The sequence below is a fragment of the Tachypleus tridentatus genome, chromosome 12, assembly GCF_004210375.1.
Source record: "Tachypleus tridentatus isolate NWPU-2018 chromosome 12, ASM421037v1, whole genome shotgun sequence".
NCBI lineage: Eukaryota > Metazoa > Arthropoda > Merostomata > Xiphosura > Limulidae > Tachypleus > Tachypleus tridentatus.
In genome coordinates, this window is record NC_134836.1 from 36,275,901 (window position 1) to 36,292,292 (window position 16,392).

At 34.0% G+C, this 16,392-nt stretch overlaps 1 protein-coding gene across 3 annotated transcripts in view; it reads left to right on the top strand.

Moving 5' to 3' along the window:
• The window catches only part of sds22 (protein phosphatase 1 regulatory subunit sds22), a 57,027-nt gene that overhangs the window by 6,481 nt on the left and 34,154 nt on the right, over positions 1-16,392 (top strand). For all 3 annotated transcript variants that reach the window (XM_076474074.1, XM_076474076.1, XM_076474075.1), the window contains exons 2-3: positions 1,130-1,172; positions 4,491-4,538. In XM_076474074.1, the coding sequence (XP_076330189.1) occupies positions 1,160-1,172; positions 4,491-4,538 (61 nt within the window). In that variant the 5' untranslated portion in view covers positions 1,130-1,159. The remainder of the gene's footprint in view (positions 1-1,129; positions 1,173-4,490; positions 4,539-16,392) is intronic.

Here is a 16,392-nt window from a genome sequence, read left to right on the forward strand (position 1 = left end):
TGTGTTAACTTGTATATAATGAATATATTAAGTTGTCCTAACCACTGTACTATCTAACATGATGGAGTAGAATCTTTTCTTAGCATGCAGTTCACCCTTATTCTGAAAAATTATTCTATAGGTCTTGCCAGCCCACCTATTGCTCAAAGCATATCTTTGATAATCTTTCTTTTAAGCCCTGGATTCTGCTAAGTAATTAATTTCCACACATAAGCTGATGGAGCATTCCTAAAAATTTACTTTATTTCTATTCTAAAACCTTTAAATGAGTATATTGTACTTTCTAAGCAACTCTTCTGATTTAGAATTTAAAAAATTACTCAATTCTACAAAGAGAGAATGTTTATAAATGTCCTATACTTTATCACCTAACAAACAAATTCAGGTCCTAGTCTTTCTGTTCTTCCCACTGCAGATAAATTTATTTGTATAGTTAACGAGTGAGACTCAGCCATATAAACTTCCTGAATATCACTGCAAGTGGTCTAGTAGACTAGTTTCTGATTGCTAAACAAACCTGTCTCTTTAGCCAACTTTTTTAACTGCTATGTAACATTTAAATTAAACACACATTCTCACACCCGTTCAAGCAATATTTATTCTAACTGTATCCAATTCCTTTTCTTACTTACTTAGATTTTTGCTTTCAACCTGTTGTTTTCACATTTTAATAACACAATTTTTCCCAAATCTATCTCTAAATTATACACAAGTAAAAACAATTTTGCATGTTCATTGCACTTTTTTTAGTTCTGTAGCCTTTTGGGTTTCCTTTTATTTATTTGCTGATGTAGTATACTTTTTCTAGTCATAAATGTGCTGACATGTTTTTAATTCTGTTGAAAAAATAATTGTTTTGTGTAAAAGTTAAATGGTGTGTACAGTGATAGATATTAGCACTAAGTATTTTGAGTTCAAGGAATAATGAAGTGATTTTGTGTAAAATATGAATAATAGGTTTGTTGGTAGCTCTTGATATATTAAATATGTTTCATGATCATAGAATATTGAACTGCTTTAATGTATAAAGTGATTTAGTACAGTGGTAGTGATTCTTCTGAATGTTTTGAACTAAAATCTATAATATGCTTCTTAGTTGTACTGTCACAGTTCTAAACTTATCTTACAGGTTATCAGAAATTTCTCAAGAAAGTTAGAGATGTCAAGTAAAGGTATGCACTTTCTTATAATGTAATTTATTAAGTAATATATATTGTTTCATGTTGTATTCTATTTTGACTTAACCCTTTGAACATCTTATTGTATTTTAAGGCTATTTGATCTAATACTGATTTTTTTAACATTATGGTGCAGTATGATGTATCTGTGAGTTTATTTTAATGAGAATTTGTGTTAGTTTATAATATTTAACAAGAAGAAACAAAGGCTACTTGAAGGGAAATTTCAGTTAAAAGCTGTGCCACTTTCTGTTAGAAACTACATCAGATCAGTATGTCTCAAAATATGAGGATTACATATATCTGATTCTCATATTTTGCTACATTATGCAACAAAACACAAGTAAAACCTACTTTTTGTTGGAAAAAGAGTAGTCCAAGAGTTGGTGGTGGGTGGTGATGACTAGCTACCTTCTCTCTAGTCTTACACTGCTAAATTAGGGACGGCTAGTGCAGATAGCTCTCGAGTAGCTTTGCAAAGACAAACAAACACATCTGTTCATGGAAACTTTCCTTCAGGAATAGGAGGCTCTCATCAACCACCATGAAACTCTAGGCTGTTAGTCTACAGACAAAAGCATCTTGCATATCAATTTTCTCAAACTTCTAGAGATTTGTCAGGCATTACATCACTCTCTTTTTCTCGTCCATCAACATCTGGTGAAGATTCTTCAGACAGCCCTATAGTAGTGGCTTGTGCCAACCTTCAAGGGAACATTCAGTCCAGAGATATCTGTTCTTGGACTTTGGATCTTCCATACCAGACCCATACACATCATATTCATCAACACAACTTTGGTTTCCAACGGTAAAATGTCTGCTTCACTGCTTGTCCCTCTTCTTCTGTTTGTTTCTTTTCTTTGTCATCCTTGATTCTCCATTCTCTCCTTTTGCATCTTCACACGATGCATTTGTCTGGTTCTTGTGAAGATTTGGCTATACATGTAGAGTTGCTTCTTTGTTAGCTATTTTCATATGCTCATCTTTAACACAAGTGGATAGTCCTCTGCTGTTGGTCTGTTGGCAGGTGATTTTCTGCTGACAAGCCTTTTGTGGTTTTGGTGGTGGAATTTCCCATCTGGCTCCTTGACCATGGGTTTTTGGTTTCCTCACTTGTCAGGTGGCTTTCTTCCATCCCTATAATTTTTCCAGATAGTGTAGGATTTGTACATACCCTGTTCTCATTGTGCTCCTGCATTTTTTCCAGATTGGGACATTAATGTGTTCCTATATGCCCTAACTTTACCTTCATTGGAACCATTTTCCTCGTGCTCCTTGTTTCATATATCTCTTAAGACCTTTTCTTCACTTAGCCTGCAGACTTTACCAGTCTAATTTGTTTGCCATTGAAATTTCATGTACCTTCTACCACTTTACCTATCTTCTTTATTGCAGTTGTTCTTTTTTCTCTAAGGCTGTGGAGACTTGTGTGCCTGGTGAGTGCCCAATGTTGTTAAATTGTGTATTCAATTGCCCTCTGGGGTATGTACAATTGTGTTTTTATTCCATGGCAATCCTCCTCATTTCATGATGTTTCCCCTTTTACAAATTGGGCCTGCCTTTTTGGTTTGTTTGGCCTACTTCTCTCTACCTTTTTCCTCTCAAAACTTGTTCCATGTTTCCTTCAATCAAATCTATTGTTTCAGATTTTCCCTCATTTCTTGTCTTCATTGTCCATTGGAGGAAATTCTATAAGCTGGCACATGGACCATGCCCAGTACATTTTTCTCCTGCTGTGTTCATCACATCATGCATTTGTCTGCATAGAGTTTTATATTCCACCTGTGCCTGTGCTTCAGACTTTGTTGCCAATTTAACTGGTAAGTTTTATCCATTTTTCTCCTTTTTTTATCACGTGGATCCTACTCTGCCAAGTAGTGCCTGACCAGGTATTCTTTAACTACAAATCTGCATTGCAAGCCATATTGACAGACACTTTCTTGTCCGTGACTCCATAGTCTCACCATTGAGAGGGAGTGTTCTGCAAAATCACTGAAAGGTTATCTGTCTCACAATAATTGTTTCATAACCTTTTCTTTCCAGATCATATCACCCATGGACTGTATGGATAAAGCAGAAGGGGATAGCTGCTCATCCCAGTCAAGCCTTGAGTGAATGACTCAGTATGGTCTGCTTTTCAAAACGGTTTCATGGTCATCATTAAACTGTCTCCAATGGTGATATTCCTCTGGACACTACCACATTCTCACCATCCTTCCTCAATTGAAGTATGGTAGTCCTTATCACTTTTAGTTCTAAATCATTGGGGTGATTGACCATGGAGGCATCCTCCTGAATAGGTTCCACAAAAATGTTGGCTATAACCATTCATTCAAGAGTTGAGCAATGGTGTTCTGCAAATTTAGATGTGACATGGCCTCCATATAAGTTAATCTGTCCCCTTACTGTTGTATGTTGCTTTCTGATCTCAATGGAAAGGGAGTAACATGCATCATGTGAGCATGCTATACTACTAGTGGTTAATAGATGATTTGGATGAGAGACACATTGGAATATGCTAATTTCAATAAGAGGGAGTGCAAGGCTTGTAACGTACGTAAATAAAAAGTTTACATATAGAGGGCAGTACTAAAAAGAATAGCTAACTTTGTGAGACAAGGTAAAATCCCATAGGAAATACATTTACAGTAGAGGAAAACTATAACTTTCTGTTTGTAGATGTCATGTACTAATTTCCTGCAAAAAATTTGGTTGATTGTTAGCAATTGAACTGACATCTTATTAACATTAAAACAATGAGAGTTGAAGTGCTCACATGAGCATCTCTCTGTATCCAAACTGGTAACCCAAAAAACACAACACTTTTAAAAATACTTACATCTTAACTAAGGGATTTAAAGCACACTTAATACCATCCTGTAACACATTAAGTTAACAAAAATTAATATTTCTTAATTTTTTTTTTGTAATTGCTTTAACTGTAAATTAAATGTAAATTCTTTGTTGGAAAATAAATGTATTTTTGTTGAAATTACTATATATATTCATATAAAACTAAGTTTTATATAACATTTTGAAGCTATTTAAACAGAGCTAGGAGGGATATTTTATGTTTCTTTCTGCAGTGTGTGTTATATCATGCACTTAATATATGATCTCACTCCAGTTTGTCATCTCAGTTTGACCAGTAGTTAGGAATGTTACAAACTTGTATAATAATAGTATGAGAGTAAATTTAACTTACCTAATTCTTGTTGGTACACCAGAATTTTTTATGAGTGATTTTTTTAATGAACATATACTTAATAAATAATAAATTAAGATAATCAAATAATATATAATCCTTTTCAGATGAGGAATCTATTGATGGCCACTTGGACACAGAAGAAAGTGAAGAAGGTAAGGTAGGGGTTTCAGTGAAACTTAAGGTCAGCTGTCAAAAATTTAACATTTAACACTTCTGCCATCAACATCTTTTTTACACTTGTCAAAAGGTTTTTGTAAGTTATTTTCAAAATTTAATTAAACTACTGTTCTTATCATGGTGTATGAATTAACTTAGAATGCAAACATATATAATAGTCCACAATTTGACATTATACAGAACTGTGCAGAAGTGTTAGGACAAGAGAATATTTTATCATTATTTTCATTTTATGGGGCTAATTCTTCCATGCCATTACAGTATGTAAATTTCAACACCATGGTAATGCTTCACTGATCCCTGTTGACAATTGAATGATACAAGGTGAAAATACTCATCATTCTTTAGAATTCCCATATACTTGTACCAAGGGCATGTCATAAGGGTTCTGCTTGAATGAACATACTGATCAAATTTAGATTCTGAAATAACTTTCATGCAGTGTCTTGACTATATAGAAAGAAACTAGCGTATGGGACTGGTACGTGCTAGAAGAAATCAATTTAATAGCATTCCACAAATAAACCTTGATAAAAATAGTGTTGAATACTATATATATTAAATTATTTGTCATGCCATGACCCAAAAAGCATAAAGAATTGTCTGCAGAGAAGAGAGTTTGCATAAAAGATTTTCATGATGTTGGTTGGACTTTCCAACAAATTGCTACAAACTTGAAATGCTTCTCAAACATTGTCAAGTACACCCTAGATTATGAGACTGAGACAGGTAAATTTCAAAATAGGAAAGAAAGAGGCAGAACACCTTAACACAGTGATATCAATTTCAAGTATCTTCATTTATAAAGCCTTTGGGACAGAAGGATTTTTGTTTGTTTGTTTGTTTGTTTGTTTGGGAATTTCGCACAAAGCTACTCGAGGGCTATCTGTGCTAGCCGTCCCTAATTTAGCAGTGTAAGACTAGAGGGAAGGCAGCTAGTCATCACCACCCACTGCCAACTCTTGGGCTACTCTTTTACCAACGAATAGTGGGATTGACCGTCACATTATACACCCCCACGGCTGGGAGGGGGAGCATGTTTAGCACGATGCGGGCGCGAACCCACGACCCTCAGATTACGAGTCGTACGCCTTGCGTGCTTGGCCATGCCAGGCCTAGGGACAGAAGGAAGATTGCCACTGATCTCAAGCATGAAATAAATGACCATGTACTAAATGATAGAAAGTTGTCCAGATCTAAAGAAGACTGAAAAAAGAATGGAATATTTGCTTGTGTAGCAGTTAAGAAACTTTTACTTTGATCTCCAAATATTGTCAAGAGACTGAAAGTTGCTTAAAAATACAAAACTGGACTGTTGATACTTGAAAAAGGGTTTTATGAACAGATGAGTCCAACTTTGAAATATTTGGCTCAAAGCATGTGTTGTATGTCTTGTGGAAGAAAGGTAAATGATAGCTCATTGTGTAACACCTACTGTAAAGTATGGGATGGGCAGTGTGATGATTTGGAGGTGTTTTTTTCTGTTGAGGCAACAAAACATATTTGCAAAATAGATGGAATAATGAACCAGTGCAAGTACCATCAAATACTGATTTGTCATGGTATATGCAGTGGTTTGCATATTATTGGTAAAGAATTATACTAAGAAGAAAAGGAACCAAATATTCATCTAATCTATGCAGAACTTTCCTTGCTAAAAAACAAGCTATCGGAGTCATTCAAATTATGTATTGGTTTCCACACATCCCCATTCTCAACCCAGTTGAGAAAAAGATCTGGAATTTGATATTAAAAATTTGATAATTCAAAAGTTAATTCCAAAGATACTTTATGGCAGTGTATTAGAGACATCTGGAGTAAAGTCCCAAAGGACACTGAATAAATGTGTCAACAGTATCTGAAAGACTGTCTGCAGTTATTAAAACAAAAGAAGGGCACACAAAATATTAACTTTTTGCTAAACTCAAGCACCTCCACTGAGTATCATTGTACTAAATGAGAAAATTAATAAAATTTTGATGTTTCACTTGTGATTTGAAAGTAGCCTGAGATTTAATTTTTGACTTTATCCCGACACTTTTATGCAGTACTGTATAAGTTTTAAGTTCTTAATTTTGTAAGACAATATTTATAAAAACTCCTGTATTTCACTTTATATGATTAATTTGGTACTTGCTCCCTATGTATGTTTTTTTATCTAATTTATTTACCACCTCTTCAAAAGGCAGAGTAATAAATTAATTGTTATAATGTTTTTATCATTCAGGCAAAGCAATATTTTTATAATTTTCAAACTTACTTGGTTACAGAGCCATAAAATAGAAAATTAGACTTCTCTTGGCACACCCACCTGTCACAATTTTTTCTTTCAAGATATGTCAATAGTTCTGTCTCATATTTAATACTATATTATTTACATTGTTTTCCATACAGAGAATTGTCTATTTTGCTTCTAGTTCAAACTTTATTCCCATGGGAAACACTATGATGATAGCTGGATATTTAATGGCTCTTGTCATAGTTAAAAAGCCAGAAAGATAGCTACAAAGAAAACAAACCTCCTTCCTTTACCACTTATAGCTATTACTCGACTGCAAGGGTTTCTTCCTTTGCTAATCTAAGCAATGGTGTGATTTTTTCTCAAATACTTCAGTCATTGATGCCTCACATAATTAACCTTGGTGGTATTTGTCTCGTGACACTCTCCATCTTCATGAGTGCACCCTCTATCCTGGTATTATAAGTATTATATATGTCATGGTTTTATATATAAGTACCTCATTCAGATAATGTTATCACTTTTCCTTGACAAAACATCAATAACAGGTTTCTCACTATTATGATTGTTTGAAGATATTTAAAATCTTATAAGTGTCACCTAGTTGATTTTTGTAACAGTAATTTATGAGACCACTTCAGGATAAGTTACCTATGATTTGTTTTTCTTGTGTTGATTCTTTCAGAATGTGATGTTTTGGACTTTTGCTAGCTGCTTTCATGCCTGTTCCTACTTGATGTTTGAAAGATCCAGGAGTGAATTGATAGTGTTTTTTTTTTTTTTTTGTTTTTTTATTCACAGATATTGTGGCTCATGCTGGAAGGCTTACTTCTCAGTTAAATGAAGAGACAGATATGCCTTATCTGACATGTTGTTGGAACTTCATGATTTAGTCTACCACTGCCAGGTGGAAGCATTTACTGACTCTCAAGTTATACTTCTGGTCCTTATATTTCTTGATTCTAAGGCAGAATTTGTAGTAAAGCTGAGCTAATCAATGCTCACTGATGGGACAAAGTAACTATACAGACTTCTAACTCTAGAATCTACCATTTTGTTCTCACTTCACTTTGTTGGAAGACTCTTAGGATCACTAACTTCATTGATGAAAAGCTGGATCTCTCATCAGCATGCACATTGGTGGTTAAATTTTTGGCTTCTTCATTTCTCCCTGTTGCAAATGGAGTCTCAAATTTCTTCAGCTTCTATAAGGGTCATATTTCTGCCCCTGTTCATTGGACCTGACCTCCAATATCAGTCCTTCAGTATATTGGTACTAAGAATAGATTGTCTATACCTAAGGGCTCTACTGCTGGGTCAGATCACCAGTGGATCAGTGATTATTGTATACCTTCAGGGTCTGTGAGAGCTTAGCTTTGAGAATTTCTGGATGTGTGATAACTTTAACCATGGATCCAGGAAAACTGCAGGCCCTTGAGTTAGAATTAGTAATTCAGTTCACATCTTCACTTCTATTATACACTCAATTTGCAAGGTTTTCATCTCCTAATAATTATTGGATTTTGGAATGTAGTTCTAGAGTTGTCAGAGTTTGATTGGTTTTGGGGGTTGTGAGAGAGTTGTGCTTGTTCTTCTGAGGTTTTATTCCACTCAGTTGCTGGGTTATGCAGACAGGAGATAGGTGTCAAGTCATCCATGCCTAGATTCTCCAATTGTCACAAATTACTCATTTATCAATTTGAGTTGACATTTTTTACTGAGATTGTAGATGTCCAACTTTATTGTAATTGGCTCCTATCTTCACATTGCCATAGCAGTGGAGTTCCACCACTGCCAACATTAGTTGTGTACAAGAGTCAGGTACTGCAGTTCAGGTTTTTACCTTCGGACTCACATTGGATTCACATCTCCACTTCTCCTGTGGCTGTTTTTGTAGAAGCAGCCATGACCTGCCTTGGTACACCTGATTATCCAGAAGCTTGTGTTTCAGACATGGAGGTTATAACATAACATAATGTTTAGGAACAACAAGGAACTTGTTGGTCCATCTTGGCTGTTTTATTCTCTAAGCCAAACTAAAACCATTAAATTAAAAATAAATTAAAACTGGCCCTTATCATTCATATATCAATCAAGCTTTCTTTTAAACTCACTCAAATTTTTTGCCCCCACAACAGCCAAAGGCAACCTATTCCATAAGCCAAAATGCTGAAAGAACAACAAAACTGTCCTAGCTGAAGATGACTTCTACCCTGCCAAAATACATATTTTTATCCCCTAGTCCTACTATTGTCACTGTCAAGTATGGAAAAAGATGAAGCACCAACATTATCAATTCCCTTTACAATCTCAAACACCTCAATCAGATCTCTCCTTCTAACTCTTCTTTTTTCAAGAGAAAATAGTTTGAGAGATTTCAGCCTCTCCTTGTATGACAATTATTTCATCCTAGGTTCCACCATTTTAGTAACCCTCCTCTGAACCTTTTCCAGTTCAGTTCCTCTCCTAATGTAGCCTGATCAGTGACCTATACAATGAAATTATAGCCTTCTTAGACTTGTATTCAATATTTGCCTAGATACAACATAAATCCTGTTTACCCTACCACTAGCAACAGCACATTGCTGGGATGGCTGAAGAGACTGATCAGCCATTACACCAAGATCCTTTTCTTTTATGACACTGTAAAAGTTATTCCAATCAAAATTATGCTTATAATTCAAATTATAACCCTCATGGAATATCTTGCATAATTAAATGCAATATCTTAATAATTAAAACCCAAATACCATTTATTTGCCCCACTCACTAAATAATCTAAATCCTTTAGTATACCAACAGCATCCTCTTCAGAGCCAGCAACACTCAAGGCTGTGATATCATCAGCAAATTTAAGTACTTTATTGGCCATTCCTTCATTTATGGCATTAATGTAAATCAAAAAGGTGCAAATGTTCTAAGACTAAATCCTGAGGTACACCTCTTGCAATATTAATCCACTTTGACTAAACTCCATTTACAACCCTTGTTACATATTATAATTTTAGTTCAGGTGATTCTTTAATTTATTATTTTATGTCTATTACCATTTCAAGTAACCAGAAATTTGAATTTAGTAGTTAATCAACTGTTAATGTGTATCATATTTATGTTATTTGCCAACAAGATTGATACACACAATTTCATTTTTTTAAACACAAATGTAATTTAATGTACAAACATAAAAACAATACAACTTATAATAATGATTATTACTCAGTTATTACAAATAATGGTTTGTATACAACAGTTTTACAAACTTATAGATAACACTGATTCTTATATTCAGTCTAGAACTAAATATTTTATCAACGATCCAGGTCCACAATGAACAGATTAATTCTAAGTTGATATTATTGCAGTTTCCTTAAGCTGGCTCGGCTTGATTGACCTCAAACTGTTACAAGTTCACTTCTTACCAATGAAGATATTTAATGTCCAAGTTATTCACTGAAGTTGATAAGTTTGTAATATTTAAAATATATAAACGTTCCTGTTTTGATTCTGTAGTTTTCTGGTTAATAGATGTTAATCATAATTATAGCTACCTAGACCTGTAGTGTACTGACTGTAGATATTCAGTAACAATTTCTTCCCTTGTCTCTCGCCTAGCCACTTTTTGTTGGATTACTGCAAGACTCTAGAAACTTTACCAAAATTTGTTTTCAACAATGCTGTCAATCACTAGTATTATATAGGCACATAGTATATTTTTTATTCTTACTCAAGAATTCTCTACAAGTTTTAAGAACAGGCAGAACTTGTGCAATACATAATCAACAATATATGTTACATGCACAAAAGAAAACTATACAGAAACAAACATTAGTACAAAACTAAATGTATAAAGGTAAATTGCTTACATCCTGTGCTTTTTTCCATCAAGCCACTCTTCTATCCAATTAGTTAACTTATCCTCCACACCTATAAAGATAAGTTTCTTTATAAGCCTTTTAAGTATCCCTTAAAATCCTTGAAGAAATATTATCTGGTCTGAGAGCCTTATCATTCTTTAAACTTCTCAATTTTATTTTGACAAGCTCAGAATTTATACACTTGTCTTGCTCAACTTTGTTTTCATCTGTAAATTGTTCAACATGAGGAATGCTGCTTAAGTCTTTATTGGTAAAAACTAAAGAAAAAGCAGAGTTTAAAACCTTGTCATTTCATTATCATCAGACACAAGCCTTTGTTTGTCATCCCTAACATTTTGTTTACACCTAATGTACTATTACAAAATCCTTATTCTTCATTTTTATGTTTTCAGCCAAATTTTTTTCATACATCCTTTTGGATGTCCTAATTTCCTGTTTAACTAACTTTCTTGATCTTCTACAGTTTCTAAGTCTTTTCTAATACCAGTCAATTTAAATTCTTAAATTTTGTAATGGTTTTCTTTAATTTGATCTCTTGTGAACCAACCAGTTTTCTTACTTGCATCTACTCTTTTCTTTCTGTAAGGAATGTATTTGTTTTGGATTTTGACAGCTTTTTCTTTAAATATTTTTCACACTTGCTCAGTGTCTCCCAGTAACTCAGCTGCCAATTCACATCAGATAATTCTTGTTACGTCCCTTCAAAATTTGCCTTTTTGAAATTTGGAATAAAAATGTCATTCTTCCCAAAGTTCATATGTAGCAATGATCACTTGTATCCAGGTGTTCTCCAGTTTACACCCTCTTAACCATTTCTTATTAGAAGTTAACAATAAATCTGAAATAACATTATTTATGGTAGGTTCCTTGACCAATTGGTGAAGAAATCCATCTTGAACAGTTTTCAGAAACTCTTTTTCCCCTTTTGTTTGATGCTAGCATTTTTCAGTCAGTATGTTTGAAATTATGGTGGCCCATAATTATGACTTCATTAACAGCTGAAATCATAAACTCACTGCAAAGTTTTTCACTAATTTTATCAGTTTCTTCTGGTGGTCTGTAACAAATTCCTATTAAGAGTTTTTACCCTTGTTATTCACCAGCAGAAACCCAAATAGTTTCAATATCCTTGCTATTATCCTTAATATTTTCAACTTCAACAGAATGTAACTCACATTTTGCATGTAGAACCTCTCCTCTCCTTCTCTTTATTTAATAACCTGTAACCATGTATTTCAAAGAAATTTGTCATCAAACTAATCTACAGTTAGCTATGTTTGATTTATTCCCATTATGTCAAAATCTTCTGTTTCTACCAGTGCCATAAAGTCATTTATTTTATTTCTTTTCTTCTAGCAGTACACCAATAACAATTAAGCTTATTCTTATAGGTACTTTTATACTTGTTTCCTATGCTAAACCTTCCTCAACATTTCAATTTTATTTCATTCAGTTTATCTTTGCCCTCACCACCATCTAGTCTAAGTTTAAAGCTTTCCTCCACCTGAGTTAATAGCCCTTTCAAACATGCCAGACTATTTCCTACTTAAATGTAAACCATCCATTCCAAAATCTTTCCTCCTCCCACTGAACAGATCCCAATTTCTATGTCCTTAGTGGCTAAGTCAAATTTCCCACTGAAGGTGATTGTGTGTACTGGTATGTTGATCTTACCTAGTACTTTTATTTCACATTATTTGCATGATCTTGCAGTCTCTTTACTTGAGGATTTTTGCCAGTCCTTTCAGCTATCTTAACCACATCCACTAGGTTATTTAGAGGAGTGAATATTTTCATTGCTACCTTTCAAAGTCCCTTAACATGTTTTTGCATGATCCCAACACTCAAGCCAGGTGTGCTTTTAACAAACTAATTCTGTACTGGCAACCACTAATTCAATATACTCTATACAGGTTGCTACAGGTTCCATAAGACTACCTTGGAGCTGGCTAGGTGTTATTACTGTACTGTGCTCGACTTCCACTTATGAACTATCATGAGTAAAACATAAGGGGATCCTGCCTGTCCCTGCCAATCATTGGAAGGAATAAATCAAGGTAGGTTTGATTTGAAAATTTAGAGAACTTGTTTTCTATAGCACTTTTCCTCAGGGCTCCCTAATGCACATTATCCTCCCAGATTCTACTAGTGAAATTATGGAGTCCTTATCACACACAGTTTTTTGTCACTGGGATGGTGGACAGAGGCTATTCCTCCAAAGTGTTAGAGAGAATTCCTACACTCTTGGAGAAGAGGGTGCAATTGGAGTCTCCTCCCACTTGGGTCCTTGGATATTTTCCCAAATTTTAGTAGGAATGGCACAAGCCTACATGGGCACCTACTGTTCAGATTTGATGCTCCATTATCCAGTTAAGGTGTGTATGACCCTTCTGTTTGATCAATATAGATTCAGTACATTGTTCATGGAAGAGGATCCATTATCTTCTCATAATTCCAAGCACAGAGTGGTTCCATCCTATATCCTTGATTAAGCACAGTTGTTTCATAATTTCAGAGGCACTTGGAAGGTACCTATTCCACACAGTTGATGAGTGAGGGTGAACATTCATTATTCCTGACTGGATGAGTTCTGTTTCCTTTGGTTGAGTAAGACATATACAATCCCATTATTCAAAGCCTTGAGCATTGCCTTTTGGACTTCTTTAGGTTGAGGAGAGGTTTGTCTGCTTTGGTGGTGTTTACTTTCTCATCATGATTCCAGTGGTTTAGAATGCATCAGTTTGTGGCTACAGGTTTGGATCTAGTCAAATGTATATCTGTATGAAATGTTGCAATCCAATTGTCTTAGTCAACAACTTGGGATATAGAGACCAAGACCCATTAATTTCAACCTTGAATAGTGGAACTTCAGTTACCTGGTTGGTGCTGTCCTAAAGTGATAATCATTTATGTATAGTATCACCCTTGATACAGGAACTAAGCTCATAGTGAAAAGCATACCTGCTCTGGAAGTAGTGTTGTTCCCCCCAACTTGGGTACCACTCTTATCTTGGTACACCCCTGTTCTGTGCAGATGCTTTATCTATGGATAATCCCTGCACTGGCCCCTCCACCTTCTCAGTATGGGATTCTAGCTATAAGTGGGAGAGGAGATGAGTGTATTTTAGAAATAACAATTTCCTAAATTGAAAAGGTGTTTCTAATAATACTTTCTCTCAAACTCTCTCATCCTTCCTTCTCACTAAGAGTTGGTGTTAGAGACTGAAGTGGAGTCAGTCTTGAAAAAGTGGGAACATTATATCAATGAGTTGCTTATTTACAATACCAGAATATAGAGTTACAGATGTAGGTAGAAAACATCACGAGAAAAATATGGCCAAGAGCAATCAGGTGGGGTATAAAAAACTGGAGCAGTCTGGAAAAACTAGGCCAATGCTTAGATAGACAAAAGAAGAAACTTGGAATTTAATAGCTGTGGGTGAGAAAGGAGGTAAGTATTATTGGAAATACATTTTCAATTTAGGAAAATTGCTAATTAATGAGATATTGTCTGCAAGTTGCATGTTAGTATTCTGTGTTCTTTAGCACATTATTTAATAAAATAAAAAAACAAAGACAGTTATGCACTTTATTTTTTTGCATTTCATGTTATTCTTTGTTTATTATTACAAAAGTTTTTAAGGTTTAAAATTTTTAAAATGTTATTGTTTCAGCTTAGATTGGTAAAACAGATGAATAATAAAAATATATATTTTTCATAAGGTATACTCACTTGTAAGTTTCAATTATCCAATGCATTATATAATTCAATATGGTAACGTGGTCCAAATTACCAACCTCTGAAAGAGTTACGATAGAAAAAATAACGGATAAAGCTGAAAATGTTGCTGAAAAAAGAAAAAACTTCAAAATTTGTTTAGGAGGTATTATAGATTATACAAATAAAATTTGATATGTTTGTCTACAAAAGGCTGTTAATGCTTATAGAAAGCTTGTGAAATTCTGTGAAAACACACAAAACATACTAGAAGTAATGTGGAAGCTATAAAGGTCAGTTTCAGATCATGAACTCATCTGAGCCCTTGGAAATTGAATATGTTGTAAAATTTGTTATTAGTGTAAAAATTAGTTACTTGTGGTAAAAACTTAGCAGAAATGTTTTGTGTCTTCACCACCTACTTTATAGTCCTTGAAACAACCCAACAGTAGCTAATAATGCTAAAAATTGGGGTTTGATATTTATACTGAGCACAGTAAAGGTAACCCATTTTGAAACTTCATGCTTAATACCAAAAAAACAATTTTTGTAAGCAGCAAATAAGGGTATTTATTAAATTTTTCTTACTATTTATAGTTGCTGTTTGCAGAGATGTTTATCTCTGTTTTATACAGCCTTTCTGAGCCCTTAGTACCATGTTAATCTGCACATTTTGTTTTGTGCAACAGATATTGTATCCCCTGTTAATCTTGTTGATGTATTCAGTGAAGTAGATCTGCATTTATTCCAATTAATTGCCTAGTGTCAAAACAAAAATCTGTGTTTTAATTAGTAAACATGTGCCAGTAACCAATATAGCTACTGACTAAGACTTAAGTAGTTCAAATTCTAATGAAAACAACAGTTTTAAGTGAACTTTATCCATCAGTGACATCTTTTCCATTAGTAAAAATATTGTTTTTTGCTTTTATGCAGACTTTGTATTCTGCATCATATTTTAACCATAGATATATATTTTAAATCATACTTGTTCAATTGTATACCTTTCTTTATAGGATTTTTTTTTTATGATTTCTGTAATCTCAGATCCAACATTTTTAAAATTTGAATTTTTTTTTGTTGGTTTACTTTTGGTTATCTCTATTATTAATTAGAAGTACTCTGTTGTAGTAAATTCTGGCTAATAGCATTTTATGAATACATTAACTGCTACAGGTATTAGAGAATGATGTTTCCATGAGATAATTTCATTTTAACCAACTGATCAGATGTGGTAAAACTAGGAAGGAAACATTTATTATTCATCTAATGTTGCTAGGGGGCATTCATGAAAATGACCAGTTCAAGCAGCTTTTTCAAGTTGTAGGGTTAGTTTGATCTGTGCTCCAAGAATATGAACAGTTTTTACAAGACTGTTGTAAAACTGAGTTAGGACTTTAAGCGACCTTGCATTTGCATCCAGTTAATGATGATTGGTCGTGAATTTAGCTTTCACTGACTGAATATGGATATTTGTCTTGTAATAGACAAACCAATACTCATTTTAGCATTAAAGTAAATTTAGTATGCTTTGAATATGATCATTGTATGCATGTTATTTCAGTGGACATCTGTTTGTATCAAAGGGTAATCAAATTTAAATCCCAGCTGTAAATTGCATATCTCTAGATGTGTTAAAGAACTATAACCAGCCTGTGCATGCTAATGACTTCACCACCATCAGGCTTGCTAATTATGAAAGGTTTTTGATTATTGAACAAAATAACTGGGTTAAATCATCAAGTCCACACAACATTGCTGCTTCCTAAACAATTTGTTCAAGGTGAAATTTACTTATTAGTTATGTCAGATTGAGTTAAAGGAGTTAGCATGCCCTCAACAAGATCATTACTCATACTAGCCTTGTAGAATTAGCTTGTTGTGTGATGAATGATAAAACCTAACCTTTTATTAGAATTGTATTGTTGTGTGTGAATGCTAAACACACTAACTTTGTATGAGAATTATCTTAATACTACACATACTAGGAAAGTTAA